The sequence below is a fragment of the Cariama cristata genome, unplaced genomic scaffold (genome assembly GCF_000690535.1).
Source record: "Cariama cristata isolate BGI_N322 unplaced genomic scaffold, ASM69053v1 scaffold17766, whole genome shotgun sequence".
Classification (NCBI taxonomy): Eukaryota; Metazoa; Chordata; class Aves; order Cariamiformes; family Cariamidae; genus Cariama; species Cariama cristata.
In genome coordinates this window covers 1-14917 of record NW_009620549.1, presented here as the reverse complement: position 1 = coordinate 14917, position 14917 = coordinate 1, and the positions used below count along the sequence as shown (strand labels likewise).

At 44.7% G+C, this 14917-nt stretch overlaps 3 protein-coding genes across 3 annotated transcripts; 1 reads left to right on the top strand and 2 right to left on the bottom strand.

Moving 5' to 3' along the window:
* LOC104155387 (olfactory receptor 1009-like) lies at positions 1-939 on the bottom strand. The gene has a single exon (XM_009701651.1). It carries the CDS (start codon positions 937-939, stop codon positions 1-3), a length of 939 nt encoding a protein of 312 aa, XP_009699953.1.
* A 7384-nt stretch (positions 940-8323) lies between these two features.
* LOC104157060 (olfactory receptor 1020-like) lies at positions 8324-14085 on the top strand. The gene is made up of 2 exons (XM_009701653.1): positions 8324-9217; positions 14035-14085. The coding sequence occupies exons 1-2, from the start codon at positions 8324-8326 to the stop codon at positions 14083-14085; spliced, it is 945 nt and encodes a 314-aa protein (XP_009699955.1).
* LOC104155727 (olfactory receptor 1102-like) lies at positions 12271-13136 on the bottom strand. The gene is given in 2 exon segments (XM_009701652.1): positions 12271-12839; positions 12842-13136. Coding segments are annotated over 2 exon segments (864 nt in total).
* Positions 14086-14917: the final 832 nt, after the last annotated feature.

Sequence of the window (14917 nt, the reverse complement as noted above, 5' to 3'; positions counted from 1 at the left end):
TCAGAGCCTGACTGTGATTCTTTCTGCTGTTCTCCCCAGCGCATCCTTCACCTCCTTGTTCCTCAGGCTGTAGATGAGGGGGTTCAGCATGGGGATCACCACCGTGTAGAAGACTGAGACCACTTTGTCGGTGTTCAGGGAGTAACTAGAGCTGGGGCGTAAATACATGAAGATTGTCGTCCCGTACAACATGGTCACCACTGTCAGATGGGACGCGCAGGTGGAGAAGGCTTTTTGCCTGCCTTCAGCTGAATGGATCCTCAGGATGGCAAAGGAGATGAATATGTAGGAGACCAAAATGGTGGAGATGGTGCTGAGCTCAATGACGCCGGCCAAGGAGAAGAGGATCATCTCATTGACGTATGTGCTGGCACAGGACAGAGCCAGGAGGGGAGGAACGTCACAGAAGAAGTGGTTGATGACATTGGAGCTGCAGAAGGGCAGCCTGATGATGAAGGTCATCTGTATGATGGAGTTCAGGACCCCCCCGACGTAGGACCCCACCACCAGCCACATGCACAACCTCCGCGTCATAACGGAGGAATAGAGCAGGGGGTTACAGATGGCCACGTACCGGTCGTACGCCATGGCCGCCAGCAGGAAACACTCAGTCGTCACGAAGACGATGTAGAAGAAGGCTTGGCCCATGCAACCAACGAAGGAAATGGTCTTCCTCTCCGATAGGAAGTTCGCCAAGGTCCTGGGCACAGTCACAGAGGAGAAGCAGATGTCAACAATGGAGAGGCTGCCAAGGAAGAAGTACATGGATGTGTGGAGCCGTGGGTCAGCTCGGATGATGACGATTATCCCCGTGTTGCCGAAAAGGGTGACGGTGTAGATGAGCAGCAACAGCACAAAGAGGGCTGCCTTCATCTCCGCTTGGTCACTCAGGCCCTCGAGAATGAATTCTGCCACCGAGGTGTGGTTCTGCTCGGCCATTCAGGGCTTCGTGTCTACCGAGGAAGGAGAGCGCCTGAAAATACAAGACAGTGGCAACCATGCCTTTATTTATTTGAACTGAAATGGGATAATTTGTTAATTTACAGCCTGTGCAGCCAGGGCACCCAGACCCTTCATTGCTGGGGAGCTAGGGGGGGATGGACTGCACTGGAACCATCTCCTCCTTTGCAGTCCAAGGAAAGAGGAGGTCCCTTCTGAAGGGAGAGAAAACAAACACCTTTCCCAAACACCTTCCCCACCCACAGCGAGTCACTGCTGAGGGTCTCTCGCTTTCTCACTGTGGGCAGACCTTCGGTCAGGTTCATTTCTATCACTGAATCCCATTTTGGTACCCACAGTTTGATGAGATCAATGGATATAGCAGCAGATGAGAATTCAGGTGACAGACTGAATTATCAGCTCTACCCTTGACCTCCTGTGATTAAGTTTTTCTCCACATTCGTTTCTCTTCCTCCCCATTTCAAACTGATCATGATAAGCTGCCCAGAACAAGACAGCCCTGGTTTTGGCAGCGGCTTCTAGACTATAACTGTAATAGCTTGGAGCGAGAGTGAAAAATACTGTAATTTTCCTTTGTTGGTTTTGGAAAAGACTGACATGAAGAAAAAAAAATTTAATTTGTTGGGGAATACAGAGGGAGAGAGGAAGGGGCTGTTGCATGTTCCTAAAACTCGTTCAGGACATGAGAAATTTAATAGTACAGTCTCAGAAATCTTGGGGAGATGAAGGCAGGAGACCATGAGCAAAATTTGGGTCCAAAGCTGTTATTTTGAACTGGGGCAAGCATCAAATATTTCCTTAGTACAATTTAGAAAATACACAATTAAGAGACTAAACACCGTAAAATCTGTCTTGGTTTCCCCATGACATTCAGAGCACAGGGACTGGCCATGGTGTTAGGGTCCCCTGTATAAAGAGTTTGTGTGGATTTAACAAACAACGACTCAGCCTTTCAATGAGCAAGCCCATCGCCATGCTGCGGTAGTCCACAGCAAGCACCGCCAACCACCACAATATGCCGCTGACTTTAATCATGCCTTGCATTTCCAGAAGTGGACCGGGAGATGAGACCTGATTTACAGAAGTGATTTAAGTGCCAGGAGATGGCTGTGATTTTTTATGAGTATGAACCAGCTGTAACGGACTGACTAAGCCCAGGCAAAAGTGGGATCCACGATGCTGTCCTGGAATATAAAGTCACAGGTGATTCTTTCTCCAGTGGGTGAGAACAGCAGCATCTGACAGCGAATTGCACCTCGTTTCCAGGTGAAACCAAGGTTTGGCTGAGAGCATGGGTAGAAGGCATGAGGGAGGGGAACGGCCAAGGGGGAAAAAAAAAAGAGCCAGACTGAGAATTCACTGTTTTAAGATGCCGTCTGAGGAGGAAAACCTTCTCAGAGGGAGCCTGATGGTGGCACAGCACGGCATCCCGGTGCTACTCATGAGGACTTCTCTCACCCTGTTGTCATCGGGGAAAAACCCAGCAGCTCCTGCCTCTCCCTTCAGCTGGAAGAGGAGTCAACGCCACGGATGAGCCCACGGAGCTGCACTAAGCCAAACTCACTCAACTCCAGGTGCCCAAGTTTAGGCACCTAGTTGGGCTGCTCGCCCTAATGAAAGGGTGAAATACAGGTTTCTGTCCCCGATAATGTGAAGGTTCAGAATAAAACAATTAAATCTTAAAGATAAGAATCAGAGTCTTACCCCACCAGATGAGTGCCAGGATCAGAAGACTCATTGAAGAACACTTCTCCATCAGCAGAATATTTTTTTTGTAGAAATACTCTTTACTTCTTAAAGTGAAGCTCACTTTATTTCAGGGTCAGTGAGTGGGTTAATCTTTCCTTGAGCGTGTTCCCTCTTCTCCTCCCAGGCTCCTTAAGCACACCAAAAGCACCATGGTTTCTGATCTTTTGAATTCAAAATGCTGGAGTGCATCCCAAGTGCACCCCAGCAGAAACATTTCATCTTTAACCAACGCAGCAAACCTTTACCTGATGTAAATCAGAGCAGCCTCCCCAAAGGTCACATCGCTGCAGTGATTTATACCAGAGCAGGGCAGCCCCAGCAGAGCTCACCTGGACCTGTTGGGGAATGGTCACACCTACCTGTGGATGGGCATCACCTCCTCTTACCAGCTGCAGGCTCTCTTCCACTTTGGGTGACACAACAGGCTCAGGACATCTGCACAGCACAAAATCATAGATTTGGGCTGGAAGGGACCTTTAGAGGTCATCTAGTCCAACCCCCCTGCGGTGAGCAGGGACATCTCCAACTAGATGAGGTTGCTCAGAGCCTCGTCCAGCCTGACCTTGAATGCCTCCAGGGATGGGGCTTCCACCACCTCTCTGGGCAACCTGTTCCAGTGCTTCACCACCCTCACTAAAAAAATTTTTCCTTATGTCAAGTCTAAATCTACATTCTTTTAGTTTAAACCCATTACCCCTTGTTCTGTCGCAGCAGACCCTGCTAAAAAGTCTGTCCCACATCTGGGAGCCCAACCCTTGAAGCCATCCTCCTAGCTTCCAGATAAACAAGAACATCTCCCCCGAGCCTTTGAGAGCCTCCTGCACATTTTCACCAGATGAAGTTCTTCACTTGCAGCAATGTGTTGCTTTTATACGTCTCTCCGCAGGTTTTGTGGGTGACGGGCACCCCTCCTCAGGGAGCGAGTGTTTGTCGTGGCTTTGGCTACCGTGCAGGTCTCTAAGGGAAATGAATCTTGATTGTACACTGCTGGCCTCTTAATGAGAGTCCATGGGTCACAGCAGTCTAAACTGCTAATAAAAGTTTAGCTATGTATGCAGGAGGATGCAAAATCCTCTGCTAATTATTGTCACAAATATCAATAACCTGCTACAACACTTGGCAGCCTTGAGGGACAGAAAAGGTAGAGATCCAAACGAAGTTACTCTTCACAAGCCCCTCTGAAAATCAAGGGGGAGTTGAGAAGGTGCATCCAAAGGGCAATTTACTCCAAGTCTCTTAAACACCTCTTGCAAGCAGCTTAGGCTGTCGTAATTAGCTCTGGATGGGTGCCCGGAGCAGATGGCTGGGGTTACAGGAGATGAAGGCTGACCCAAGCCTCCAGACAATGAATGAGCCTGAAAGGCATCCAGGCTACTGATGGTTAAGAACAGGGAGGTCTATGCAGGACCCACCTGTCAGAACATGATTGATAGACAGTCCATTAGACCTTTTTACTATGCTCCAGCTATTTCCAGGGGACACCCATTCCAGTTATTTGCAAAAGCAGCTTCGTTTGCTTCTTACAAAAGAATGACAAAGAAGGAAAAACAATTTGTAGAAAGCAGTTATGCAAATAGTTAATCAGGTAATTAGGTGTAAACCTGTGAAATGTTTATCACTAAAGTCTTCATCTCCTTTGTATCAGCTCTGCAGCTGTGTTGTCTATTGCTGCATCTAAGGGTATTTTTGGCCTGTTAATTTTCCTCTTACAATGAAGGTATAAAATGGAAAGCAGGAATTACAAATAAAAACCCATGAAAATAGAGTACGAACAGAAATCTGACATATGGAAGTGACACAACCCATAGACTGGGTGGGTTTCAGCCATCCTAAATTCAGATGCCTTGACCTTAAATGTATCGGAGACTCACGCTACATTTCCTATATGCAGCATTGTCTCTTTATGCATATAATTCAGCCGAGCCATTTCCCATGTTTATTTTAACAAGAATCATGGTCTTTTGTTCCTGCTAGGCAGGGAGACTAAGACCAGATTTAATGTTTACTTATTAAACTTTGGATTTGACCACTTAAATCCCACAGCTAATGGTCTTCCAGATACAGATAACTACATGTTTTGAGAAAATTAGAGACAAAATTAGAAATATTAGGTTTATTGCAACTAATGCACTATGGCTTTCCTGTACATTCTTAAGTTTGAATGTATGTACTGAAAAATTCCACTGAACGGTACATTTAGGAACTGTCACTGTCCAATAAAGTTGTGTATTAACAAAATCATTTGAAGTATTTATTCACTATTAAAAGCACTTGGAAGGATTAAAATGCAGTAGAAAATTTTTTAAATACCTTTGAACGTTCTTTGGTGGGTCATCGTGGAAGAAGAGGATTCAGAGAAATTCCTCTCAAATTTCCCCATTTTCCTGCAGCTTTAGGGAAACATTTCCTCTTCCATCCAAGGCTCCTCGGACTGCTCCATGTGTTCTCCTGCGTGCTGCCATCTGTCATGGGGTTATGTGGAAGCACTGAAGTTCACCTTAAATCTGTAGATCCCATCCCATGGCTGGAAGAAGCCCAGCACTTAGCAGGGATGTAGTCCACTGTGCTGATGACCAATGTCCAAACTGCAGGAGAGGATGAACATGAGTAGGCTCAGGCCAAAGACAGCTGAGAAGAAAATGGTCCGAGTCCTCTCCTGGACCACAGAGGGCTGCAACCAGCATCTCCCTCGGCACAGGATGGCTCTCAGAGCTCAAGTTTGCAAAGTTTGGAGGACCCTTGCTGAAAGCTGACGAGAGAGCCTGGACCAAAGCCCTTCACTCCTTGAGGCTCAACCCTTGCCCGCTGAGAAATGCCAAGGCATTTGAAGTGAGTATTCCACTGAACCCGAAGGGAATTTTTAATAGGTGTATATCTCTTTACCCCTATAAACATAGCTCTTCCTGTGTTTGTGTGCGTGCATGAATTGATTCAAATCAATTCCATAACAACTGAAGTCACTGTTAGGATTATAGTAAATCCTATTCAACTACCTTGTAAATGTTAAATTAGTCTATGCTTAAGTACTGCTAAATGAGTAAGCACTGCTCAGTCCTTTAGATACAAAGCATTGACCAAGTCTGGGATTAGGAGTGGATTCGATTCAGCTGCACCTAGACTCCTCTGAGAAGGAGTTTAGAAAGTAAGGGGATCCAGTCTGAACCTTGTGACTCAACGGGAGGGCTTCCTTACCTTTTTGTATCAGACACAAACCATTGACCAAGCCTGGGACTAAGATTAGATCCAGCCACGCATAGAAACACTTGGAAACACTCAAGTTGGAAAGATTTATCCATCTTTACTAAGCCTTGAAAATCATAAAGAATACGCATTTCCAAACCAAAATGTTGCCAACCTACTGAAGACCATGATTCTAATACCAAACTAGAAAATGAAGGATGTACTAAGGACCAGAGAATAACACTTGAATACAATGTTAAATGTATTCCTTTGTTTCCCTCACTGAGAATGCTATCTCCCATGGTGCTCGCGTAGGGACATGGTCTGGATAGAGACGGCCAGAGGAGTGAGCAGTGGCCAGGCTGTTGGGTGCAGAGGGTGATGGGTTGTTGACGGGAGTGCCACAGGGGTTTGTCCTCTTTAATCTCTTTAAATACAGCCAAGGGGGACACCATGGTGCACAGGGGACCATCCCACAGTACCTGAGCAAGACGAGGAGGGCAAACCCAGAGACCTGGACCAAATTCAGCCAAGACTCCAGACCATCAGGCAGGTCCGAGGTCAAGCCAAGTGAATCCTCCGATCAGGGTCAGGTCCAGGAATTGCTGGGCAGGTTCATGATCAAGCAAAAGTGCAGATCAAAGGAGGCCATAGGTGTGCACACCTAGTGCTAAACTGGAAACCAGTCCTCCTCTAGCATAACCCAAGAGAAAAACAAGCTCCCTGGGCTGAGCTTAAATAGAGCTCATCGGCAAATGGGCAGAGGGTGGGGATGGAGGTCCCAGGTGAGGCTCGTCAGGGCCATTAAGGCCTATTAGTTCACTCTGGGAGAGATTAATCACTACCTGAAAATGCCCAATTTCTCACCATCGAATACAGTGGAAGCCCAGAGTTGCCAGCCTAGGTGTGGACATCCGTGCCATATGTACCTAAACATGGATAATCCCGCCCTTGGTGGAAAACTGGGCTGTCCAGTGTCCCTAGAGGGACATCAGCAGCTCCAGAGATGGAGTCAGTTGTGCTTTATGTACCCTTTGGGGGTCCTCTGAAAGATCCGAAATGTCTCTAAACCCATTTTCATTCTGTCCGTAGGGTCAGACAAAACCTTTGCACGGTCCACAAGTATCTCAGAAGCATCATACGACCTGGCCATCACTGCTCCTGTGCGTCTGTGGTCAGTGATGGCTCATCCACACGATGTCTTTTGGACACCCGAGGCAGCACAATGGCTTTCACCATTGCATTTCCCCTCACTTTTTTTTTTTTCTTTCTTTTCTTTTTTTTTTTTTTTCCCTCTGGTAAACCCCGCTGTGAGGAGCCCTGGGGGCTTTCTCCCAAGAGAGCATGAGGGACCGTATTTACATCCCCATCAGCCACAAGCTCAGCTATCGGAGTCCGGGAAGGAGCACGTCTCCCTTCACATCAGGCAGTTAATAGAGGTTATGAAGACGCATACATGTTCTCTGCTGCATTTGGGATAAACCCTCAGCTCCCATCACTCGATAGCAGCGACGGCAGAGGAGGAGCCGTAACACCAAGACAAAGCAGAACCTCACCTGCGTTTAGGCAGTGGGCTTTCTTCTTCTTGTCCTCATGTCCTCTTCTTTCGGACTGTGTCGGAAAACAGCCTTACCAAAGTAGGTTTTCTTTATAATGAGAGGGAGTAAAGACTTAAGCAAATTGTTTTTATTTTACTTAGGTAGCTAAAGCAAGATGAACTGATTTATGCGAGTGTTAAATAGGGATGAGTCTTATTTTGTTATAAAGAAATGCAATATTTCAAACTGTCAGCAGAATATAGACATTAATAAATCAGCCTTTAGAATCAGCACATTTTAAAATTAACTCAGTTTTCAAGCAAGCATCTTAATGCCCATGGGTTTAGGATGCTTCAGCGTGCAGGAGCTCATAAGGGTATAAATCATGAATTTACCAATGTGAATTTTATCCATTATGAATGATATGTAGTAGTTTGATAAATGTGATTTGAAGGCTGGAATAATAACTAAAAACCAAGGGAAAATGTCTGGAGGTCGTTATTGTGGCGTAATCTGTGATTTCACCAAGACTGTGACTTTCTCTTGCTCCAGGTTTACGTGCACTCCTACGAGGTTCCTCTGAGGTGTCTTCTCAAATAAATTTCTTTCAAACTGGAAGTGAATAAAGATTTGTTTCTTTTCTTAAATCTGAAAACACACTTGCTAGAATAAATCCATAGTTTTAAGGATCCAAGCATAGAAAATCAAAATTACCATTTGTATTTCTTCAACTCACTCTTTGTCCTTTTTGTACGTATCTCAACTGAAAAACAAAACATACAATTTGGGTTTTGAAAATACAGTGATTGATTGGAGAGAAATGCAGTCTAAAAGTGAAACTCTTTTTTTTTTTATCATTTTGATATTTTTCTTCCTTTTGCAGGTAACATCTGGTCATGGGAGGAAATCACACGCAGACTAAATTCGTCCTTTTGGGAATTACAGACAGTCCATCTGTGCAGGTCCCTCTTTTTGGGTTGTTCCTATTGATTTACATTGTCACTTTGGTGGGGAACCTTGGGATTATGGTCTTGTTTTGGGTGGTTCCCAGCCTCCACACTCCCATGTACTTCTTCCTCACCCATCTGTCTTTCGCTGATATCTGCTATTCCACAGTCATCTCCCCCAAAATGCTAGCAGACCTGTTATCGGAGAACAAAACCATTTCTTTCGCTGGCTGCGTGACTCAGTTCCATGGCTTTGCCTTCTTTGGGATTGCCGAGAGTCACCTCCTGGCTGTCATGGCCTATGACCGCTATGTAGCTATCTGCAACCCCCTGCTTTACGTGACGGTCATCTCCAACCGTGTTTGCCGGCAGCTGGTAGCATCGTCTTACCTCTTCGCCTTTCTCGGTGCCATTGTCTGCACAGGCTGCACATTTGGGGGTTCCTTCTGTGGACCCAACCAGATCGACCACTTCTTCTGCGACATCAGCCCCGTGTTCAAGCTGGAGTGCTCCGACACCCGCAGCAGCAAGATAGTCATCTTTGCCTTTGTCACCATAAACGTGGTGGGCACAAGCGGGGTCATTTTGCTCTCCTACATCAGCGTCCTCCGCACAGTCCTGAGGATGCGCTCAGCACAGAGCAGGTCCAGAGCCTTCAACACCTGCGCATCCCATTTGACAGCGGTTTCTTTATTCTACGGGACAATATCCTTCACGTACCTACAACCTGCGTCCAACCACCGCAGCCTGGATAAGGTGGCCTCCATCTTCTACACCGTGGTCACCCCCATGCTGAACCCATTCATCTACAGCCTGAGGAACAAGGAGGTGAAGGGTGCGCTGGTGAGGTGCGGGAGAAGGATGTTAAACCACTGCCAGCATAAAAGAGTTGTATCAGCTGGGAAATGAACGGTTTATCTGAAGTGAGAAAGCCTATGGTGCATTAAAACAATTGGTTTTTTTCCCTAATCCTCACGATTTTATGTAGGTTCTTCCACAGTTTCTGCACAAAAGTGAATTACAGTACTTAGCCCTGAGAAACAGAGCCCACAATCGCATCTTCCTTGGAAGGAAACCAGGAGGAGTGGGAGCCTCAAACTTTATTTCACCTTGCAGTCACCAGCCTGTAGGAAGAAGCTGCTCTGAGTTATTCCAGACTTCTCTTTCTCACAGGAGGCACAAATCATAGTTTTATTGATTTATAACTCTTTTTCACTGATAAATATGTATTTTTCTTGCAAGACTATTGACCTCATCCCTAAACTCCAATAAAATTCCTCACTGTTACCTGCAAGTTATTTATTATAGTTAAGCTGCTGGGGTGGGAGGGAACATTTTGGAAGAGTAGGTGTATTTTAAGATTTTCTTGCCAAAATAAAGTAAGCTAAAAGGCTTGAAAAGGTACGGTGCGTTTGTTTCTGACTTAAAAAGTGAAAAAGCTGGTGGGAGTCAGGATCTCAAGCTTTGAACATCCTTTGAGTATCAAGGGGAATCCCTCTCCAGGCTGCACACTTTGGCACATCTTCACTTAAAGGAAGAAAGTGTAGGCAATGTATTTAAAAATACAGGACAATGAACTGTGCTGAGACTGCCCAGTGTTAAGGACAATTTCTACACGGTGATAGCGTCAAGGGGGGCTGCCGTTTGTTTTAAGTGGTGTTCTACACTCGCCTTAAGTGCCACTTACTTAACTGGTGAGACAAACGGAATTACACCCGGAGATGTACATCAGTGTCCCATGTCCAAATGCCCAGCTCATAATAAAGCATGCTGAAAACCAAATGGCGTGTTTCATTTAAAAATTAAGCATGTCTCTAGTTTCCATAGTTGAAAGACAATCCTGAACACATAATCTGTGGGTAGCTGACAGCTGTCTGGGTCTGAAAAGAAGCCAAAACCCAGCAGTTCTGAAAATTATGGCTCATTAAAGAAGGCAGGGTACAGGAATGGCCACGGCACGGGGGAGAGGCCAGCGATCCTTCATCTTTACCTGGCAGGCACGTAAGAGAAAAAGCATCCTAATTTCTGCTCATCTTAATTCCAAAGGACATTTGTTGTTTCTTGAGTGCACTCTCATAAGCGTTTGCGATTGGGTGCAATTCTGCAACTTCCTTGCAAAATTCAGCAAAATTCAGGTTGGCTGGATAAGTTCAGCGTAGGGTCTTGTTCTTCCTCAGACACTTGATTTTGGTTGCCCCTTGCCTGTTGATGCCGCTCGGACACCTCAGGGTGATGTGATGAGCTCTGACTCCGCAGAGTTACGGACCCACGTGCCTTCTCTGCAGCGGGGAAATGCTGCAGCAGAAAAATATCTTTTCCTTAGCTGTCGTGAGTAGCGTGGGATTTAACTTATATTTGGAAAGTAGATGGATGGTGAACAGTCTCTTTTGTGTGCTCCGGCAAACAGCAGCGGGAGAGGAGACGTTGTCTTAGGTCTGGGGGAAAAGTGGTTTCCACCTGCAGCTGAATGAAGGAGCCGGAATCGCCGTAATTAAATGCTAAAGAGCTTGGCGAGACAGAGACTTTTGATATCAGATGATAGTTTCTTTCTTTTAAAATCTTCACCACACCTTGTTTTCTTCCTTCCATTTTGTTGGATATTTTTGCTTGTACTATACATATAGAATCATAGAAGCACAGAAAACCCAACCTGAACCTCAAAAGATCACCTGGTCCAACCTTTTGTGGGAAAGGGAGCGTAGATGAGAAATGTAATACACAGAGCTCATTGCTGCTCGATGAGTTACCCCACTCTGGATGTCCTTATTTCCTCTTGTTTTTAATAAAATTTCCAAAGCAGAGACAACTAAAATGCTCAAAGGTTTGCCCAGACTTGGTGTTACGTTCCTAAAAGAGGTCTGGATTGCCTTAGTCTTGTGTGTGGTGGATCCAATTCGGTGAACTTCCAAGAGGAACTTCAGTCTAAAGTGCAGGGGAGGTGGAATTGTAAACTCCCACAATATGAGAAACAGGCTTGGGTTTGGGGAATTTATTTTTTTTTTCCTACTACGAGCATCACTGCATTATTTTGCTCCTATCTTTGCAGAGATGGGATCTACGAAATGCAGAAACCCATGGCTGTAGACACAAACTTCCCACATGAAATATGTAATAGAGGTCCTCTCCGTAAGTGGTTCTGACACCTCAAAAAGCAAGCAACTTTTTTGGCAGGAAGAGCTGGAAATGTGCCTCTTTGCCTTGTGACTCAGGTGCGGTTAGATCAACCTGATCATTTTGGAAAGAGAAAATCGGATGCGCTGCAGATCATTCAAAACCTGGCCCATATTAACTTGAGCATTTAAGACTGTATTCATATAACCTAGCTTTATCTACCTAAAAATTAGTTACCAAATCTTTAGCTTTAGATACCTTATCTAGCTTTATCCTTTAGATAATAGAGAGCAATGCCTAACATAGGTGAGATAAATGCTGGTTTTTCCTGTGAAAAAAGGTATTTTGTTAAATAATTTCATTAATTTTCCTATACTTGTACAGGAAAGATTCATCGCCCTTTAACGATAAGGGAGCGAGGCCCTGAAAATACGAAGCGGTCATAAGGTAGGTTTTAAGCGATAAACTGGGAGATGCCGACGGCTGTGGAAGAGCATTTTGACAGGGCTATGAAGGAGCCTGCAGCTGATGTCCAGTGTACATCCGAAAAGACCAAGAGGGAGGGAAAAAAAGCTACATGTAATAAAGTACGGAAGATTAATTAGACTGTCTGCGGTATCTGGTGACTGGCACAAGCCAGTAGTAGAAAGAAAGCAAGACTTGGAAATGTTTCCTAAACAAATCTGGAAGCCTAAGCAATAGGACGGGGAAACAAAAATCTTTGGCGTCAAGGGAAGCTATGGCATCCTCCATCACAAAACCAGCAAATAAATATCGTGCCAAAGCTACTTCCATGTGACAAACTCCCTCAGGGCCTTCTTGACCTCCCTGGTCCTGAGGCTATAGATCAGGGGGTTCAGCATGGGCACCCCCAGCGAGTAAAACATAGCAAAGATCTTGTCCGTGCTCAGGGTGATGCTGAACGTTGGTCGGAAGTTCAGGGCAAGGATAGACCCATGGAAGATGCTGACTCCAGCCAGGTGAGAGGTGCAAATGGAGAAGGCTTTGTGCCTTCTGATGGTCACCGTCTCCACCAGCCCCCCAAGGCCGAATATCAGACTCCTGTTGACGTGGGTGTTGGAGCAGGAGAGCGCTAGAACAGGTATGAGGTCACAGTAGAAATGGTCGACCTCGGTTGGCAGGCAGAAAGGCAAGCTGAAGGCGAAGTTCGTGTGCGCCGAAGAGTGCAGCAGGCCGAGCACGTACGAACCGGCCACCAGCAGGATGCAGACCCCGTGAGACATGATGGACGGGTAAAGCAAGGGGTTGCAAATGGCCGTGTAGCGGTCGTACGCCATCGCAGCCAGAAGGAAGCACTCAGTGGTCCCAAAAGCTATGAAAAAAAAAGCTAGATGGCACAACTGGCTAGAGAGATTGTTTTTTTCTCCGTCAGAAAGTTCATTAGTGTCCTTGACGCTACCACCGATGAGTAGCAAGCATCTAGGAGAGATAAATTGCTAAGGAAGAAGTACATGGGTGACCGAAGGTGACCACTGCTCCTGATCAGCACAACCATGCCCAGGTTCCCTGCCAGCGGGATGAAGTACGTGAGGAGGAACAGGACAAATAAAGGCACTTGTAGTCCTGGGTTGTCTGTCAGTCCCACAAGAGTCAATTCTGTAACTTGCTCGGTTTGATTTTCCTCAGCCATCTCCTCCAAAACCACTGTAAGTTATGTTCACAGAGCCATAACAAAAACAATAAACTAATGGAGAGACTCAGCACCTAAAAAGACCAACAATCCCCACTGCCTGTACTGGCTAATGCCCTCAATATCAGAGATGTGTTTAATTTTCTATCAATATTCATCAAAAAACAATTTGGCAAGACAATGGAAAGTTTATTTTGGTATCAGTTACTCTGCCAAGTGTTCAATTTCTCATTCATTCTGGTACACGTATATTTTTATCTCTTACACACTTATTTTATCTATTTATCTATTTATCATAGTACATATCACATTTCAGTGTAACTTTCCCAAGTTCCAACAAAAAAGAGTAAAAGAAAGGGTTCAGTGATTCCTCTACAAATTACTTATATCAATAACAAAAACAGGCTTTTCACAGAATTTGGACTACAATATAACCTTTCAAATTTTAGGAAGTCTTCCCAGTGGAGTTTTTTTTTTTAAGATTATTTTGCTTGCATCACTGCAGAGAGAAAAGATGAAAATCGCCCTTACTCTTCCATAACTTTTCATTTCCTTTGCTAGTTTGAGGTTACGCTTTTACAGAGTGTACGGAAATGATGCGGTGCCATCATTTGGGAGAAAAGAAACCATTAAAAAAAAAAAGACGGCACGACAAATCTTTGCCTTGATAACACCCTCCTCTACGCCTCCTCATTCTAAAATTCATACTTAGGAGTTTTAAATACATGGAAGTACGCCAATGCCCCCTGACTTTTTATCACAGAAATCGGTGACAAATAGGGAGCAGCCCCCCACAGTTCACAGTGGTCCAGAAGCAGCCGCTGTGACACAAATATATATTTAAAATAAACCAAGAAAAGAGCTAAGAAGATTGCCAGGTAAACCAGCCCACTTTTAGTCTAAGATCATGGAAAACACTGTGCTGCTCGTAGGGTTTCTGCCGCTGTAACTGCATCTCTTTAGAGGAATGAGTACAGCTTTCCCATCAGGAAAATCCGCAGGTACGTCAGTGTAAAACTGGTGTTAGAAAGCCTGGTTTATATTCATAATGGAAAATCAAATAAACTGTGTACCAAGTGCACGGGATTTAGCAAAATTACTCATAATGGAATTCCCCAGTGTTGCAGAGATAAAGATGTCTTATAACTGGTATTTTATCTGGTAACTGGTGTTACAACCTTCAAAAAATTACAACTGGTATTATAACCTTCAAAAAATTCATGTGCGGTGTGATTTTCCTTCTCCTCTTGTTCTATTGCTCTTGCACGAAGAGACTGGCTCGTCCTGGTTTGTCGAGTAAAGATACAACTGAGAGCAATCACATTCCTCTCTACTGACCCCGTCTCTGGAGGAGGAAGCTGTTCTCCTTCCCTCTTGCTCTCTGCAAGGAATTATATATTATATTCTGCAAGGAGATCATAAATCCCCTTAAAATTATGTATTACCTTAAAGTTTCAGCTATAAAACAAATCTGGGTGTCCTCTTTTCCTTACCAGTTGAAGTCTTGCTTCTTACTTCTTCCTTACTTCGCATTAATTCATGACAAACTGCGAGGACACTTATATGTTCGGTCTGTCCAGCCTGCGTGGTTTAATTGCTCCTTAACTCTTGTCTCTAGTCCATCGAGACTTTGGAGGTGCTTTTTTGGAAAACTTCCTTTGGGAGAAATGCAATTATTTTTGTATTCGTTTGTCAAACATATATATATATGTAAAATCTCTCTATACATATATATATGTAAGACACAGGAACATTAAAATAAAATAAAATAAAATAAAATA

Excerpts from the sequence above, each read along its gene's own strand:
- LOC104155387 (XM_009701651.1), bottom strand. The coding sequence starts at position 939 with ATGGCCGAGCAGAACCACACCTCGGTGGCAGAATTCATTCTCGAGGGC.
- LOC104157060 (XM_009701653.1), top strand. The coding sequence starts at position 8,324 with ATGGGAGGAAATCACACGCAGACTAAATTCGTCCTTTTGGGAATTACA. Across the intron at positions 9,218-14,034 it reads AGGAGGTGAAGGGTGCGCTG|TCTAAGATCATGGAAAACAC; the intron begins GTGAGGTGCGGG and ends GCCCACTTTTAG.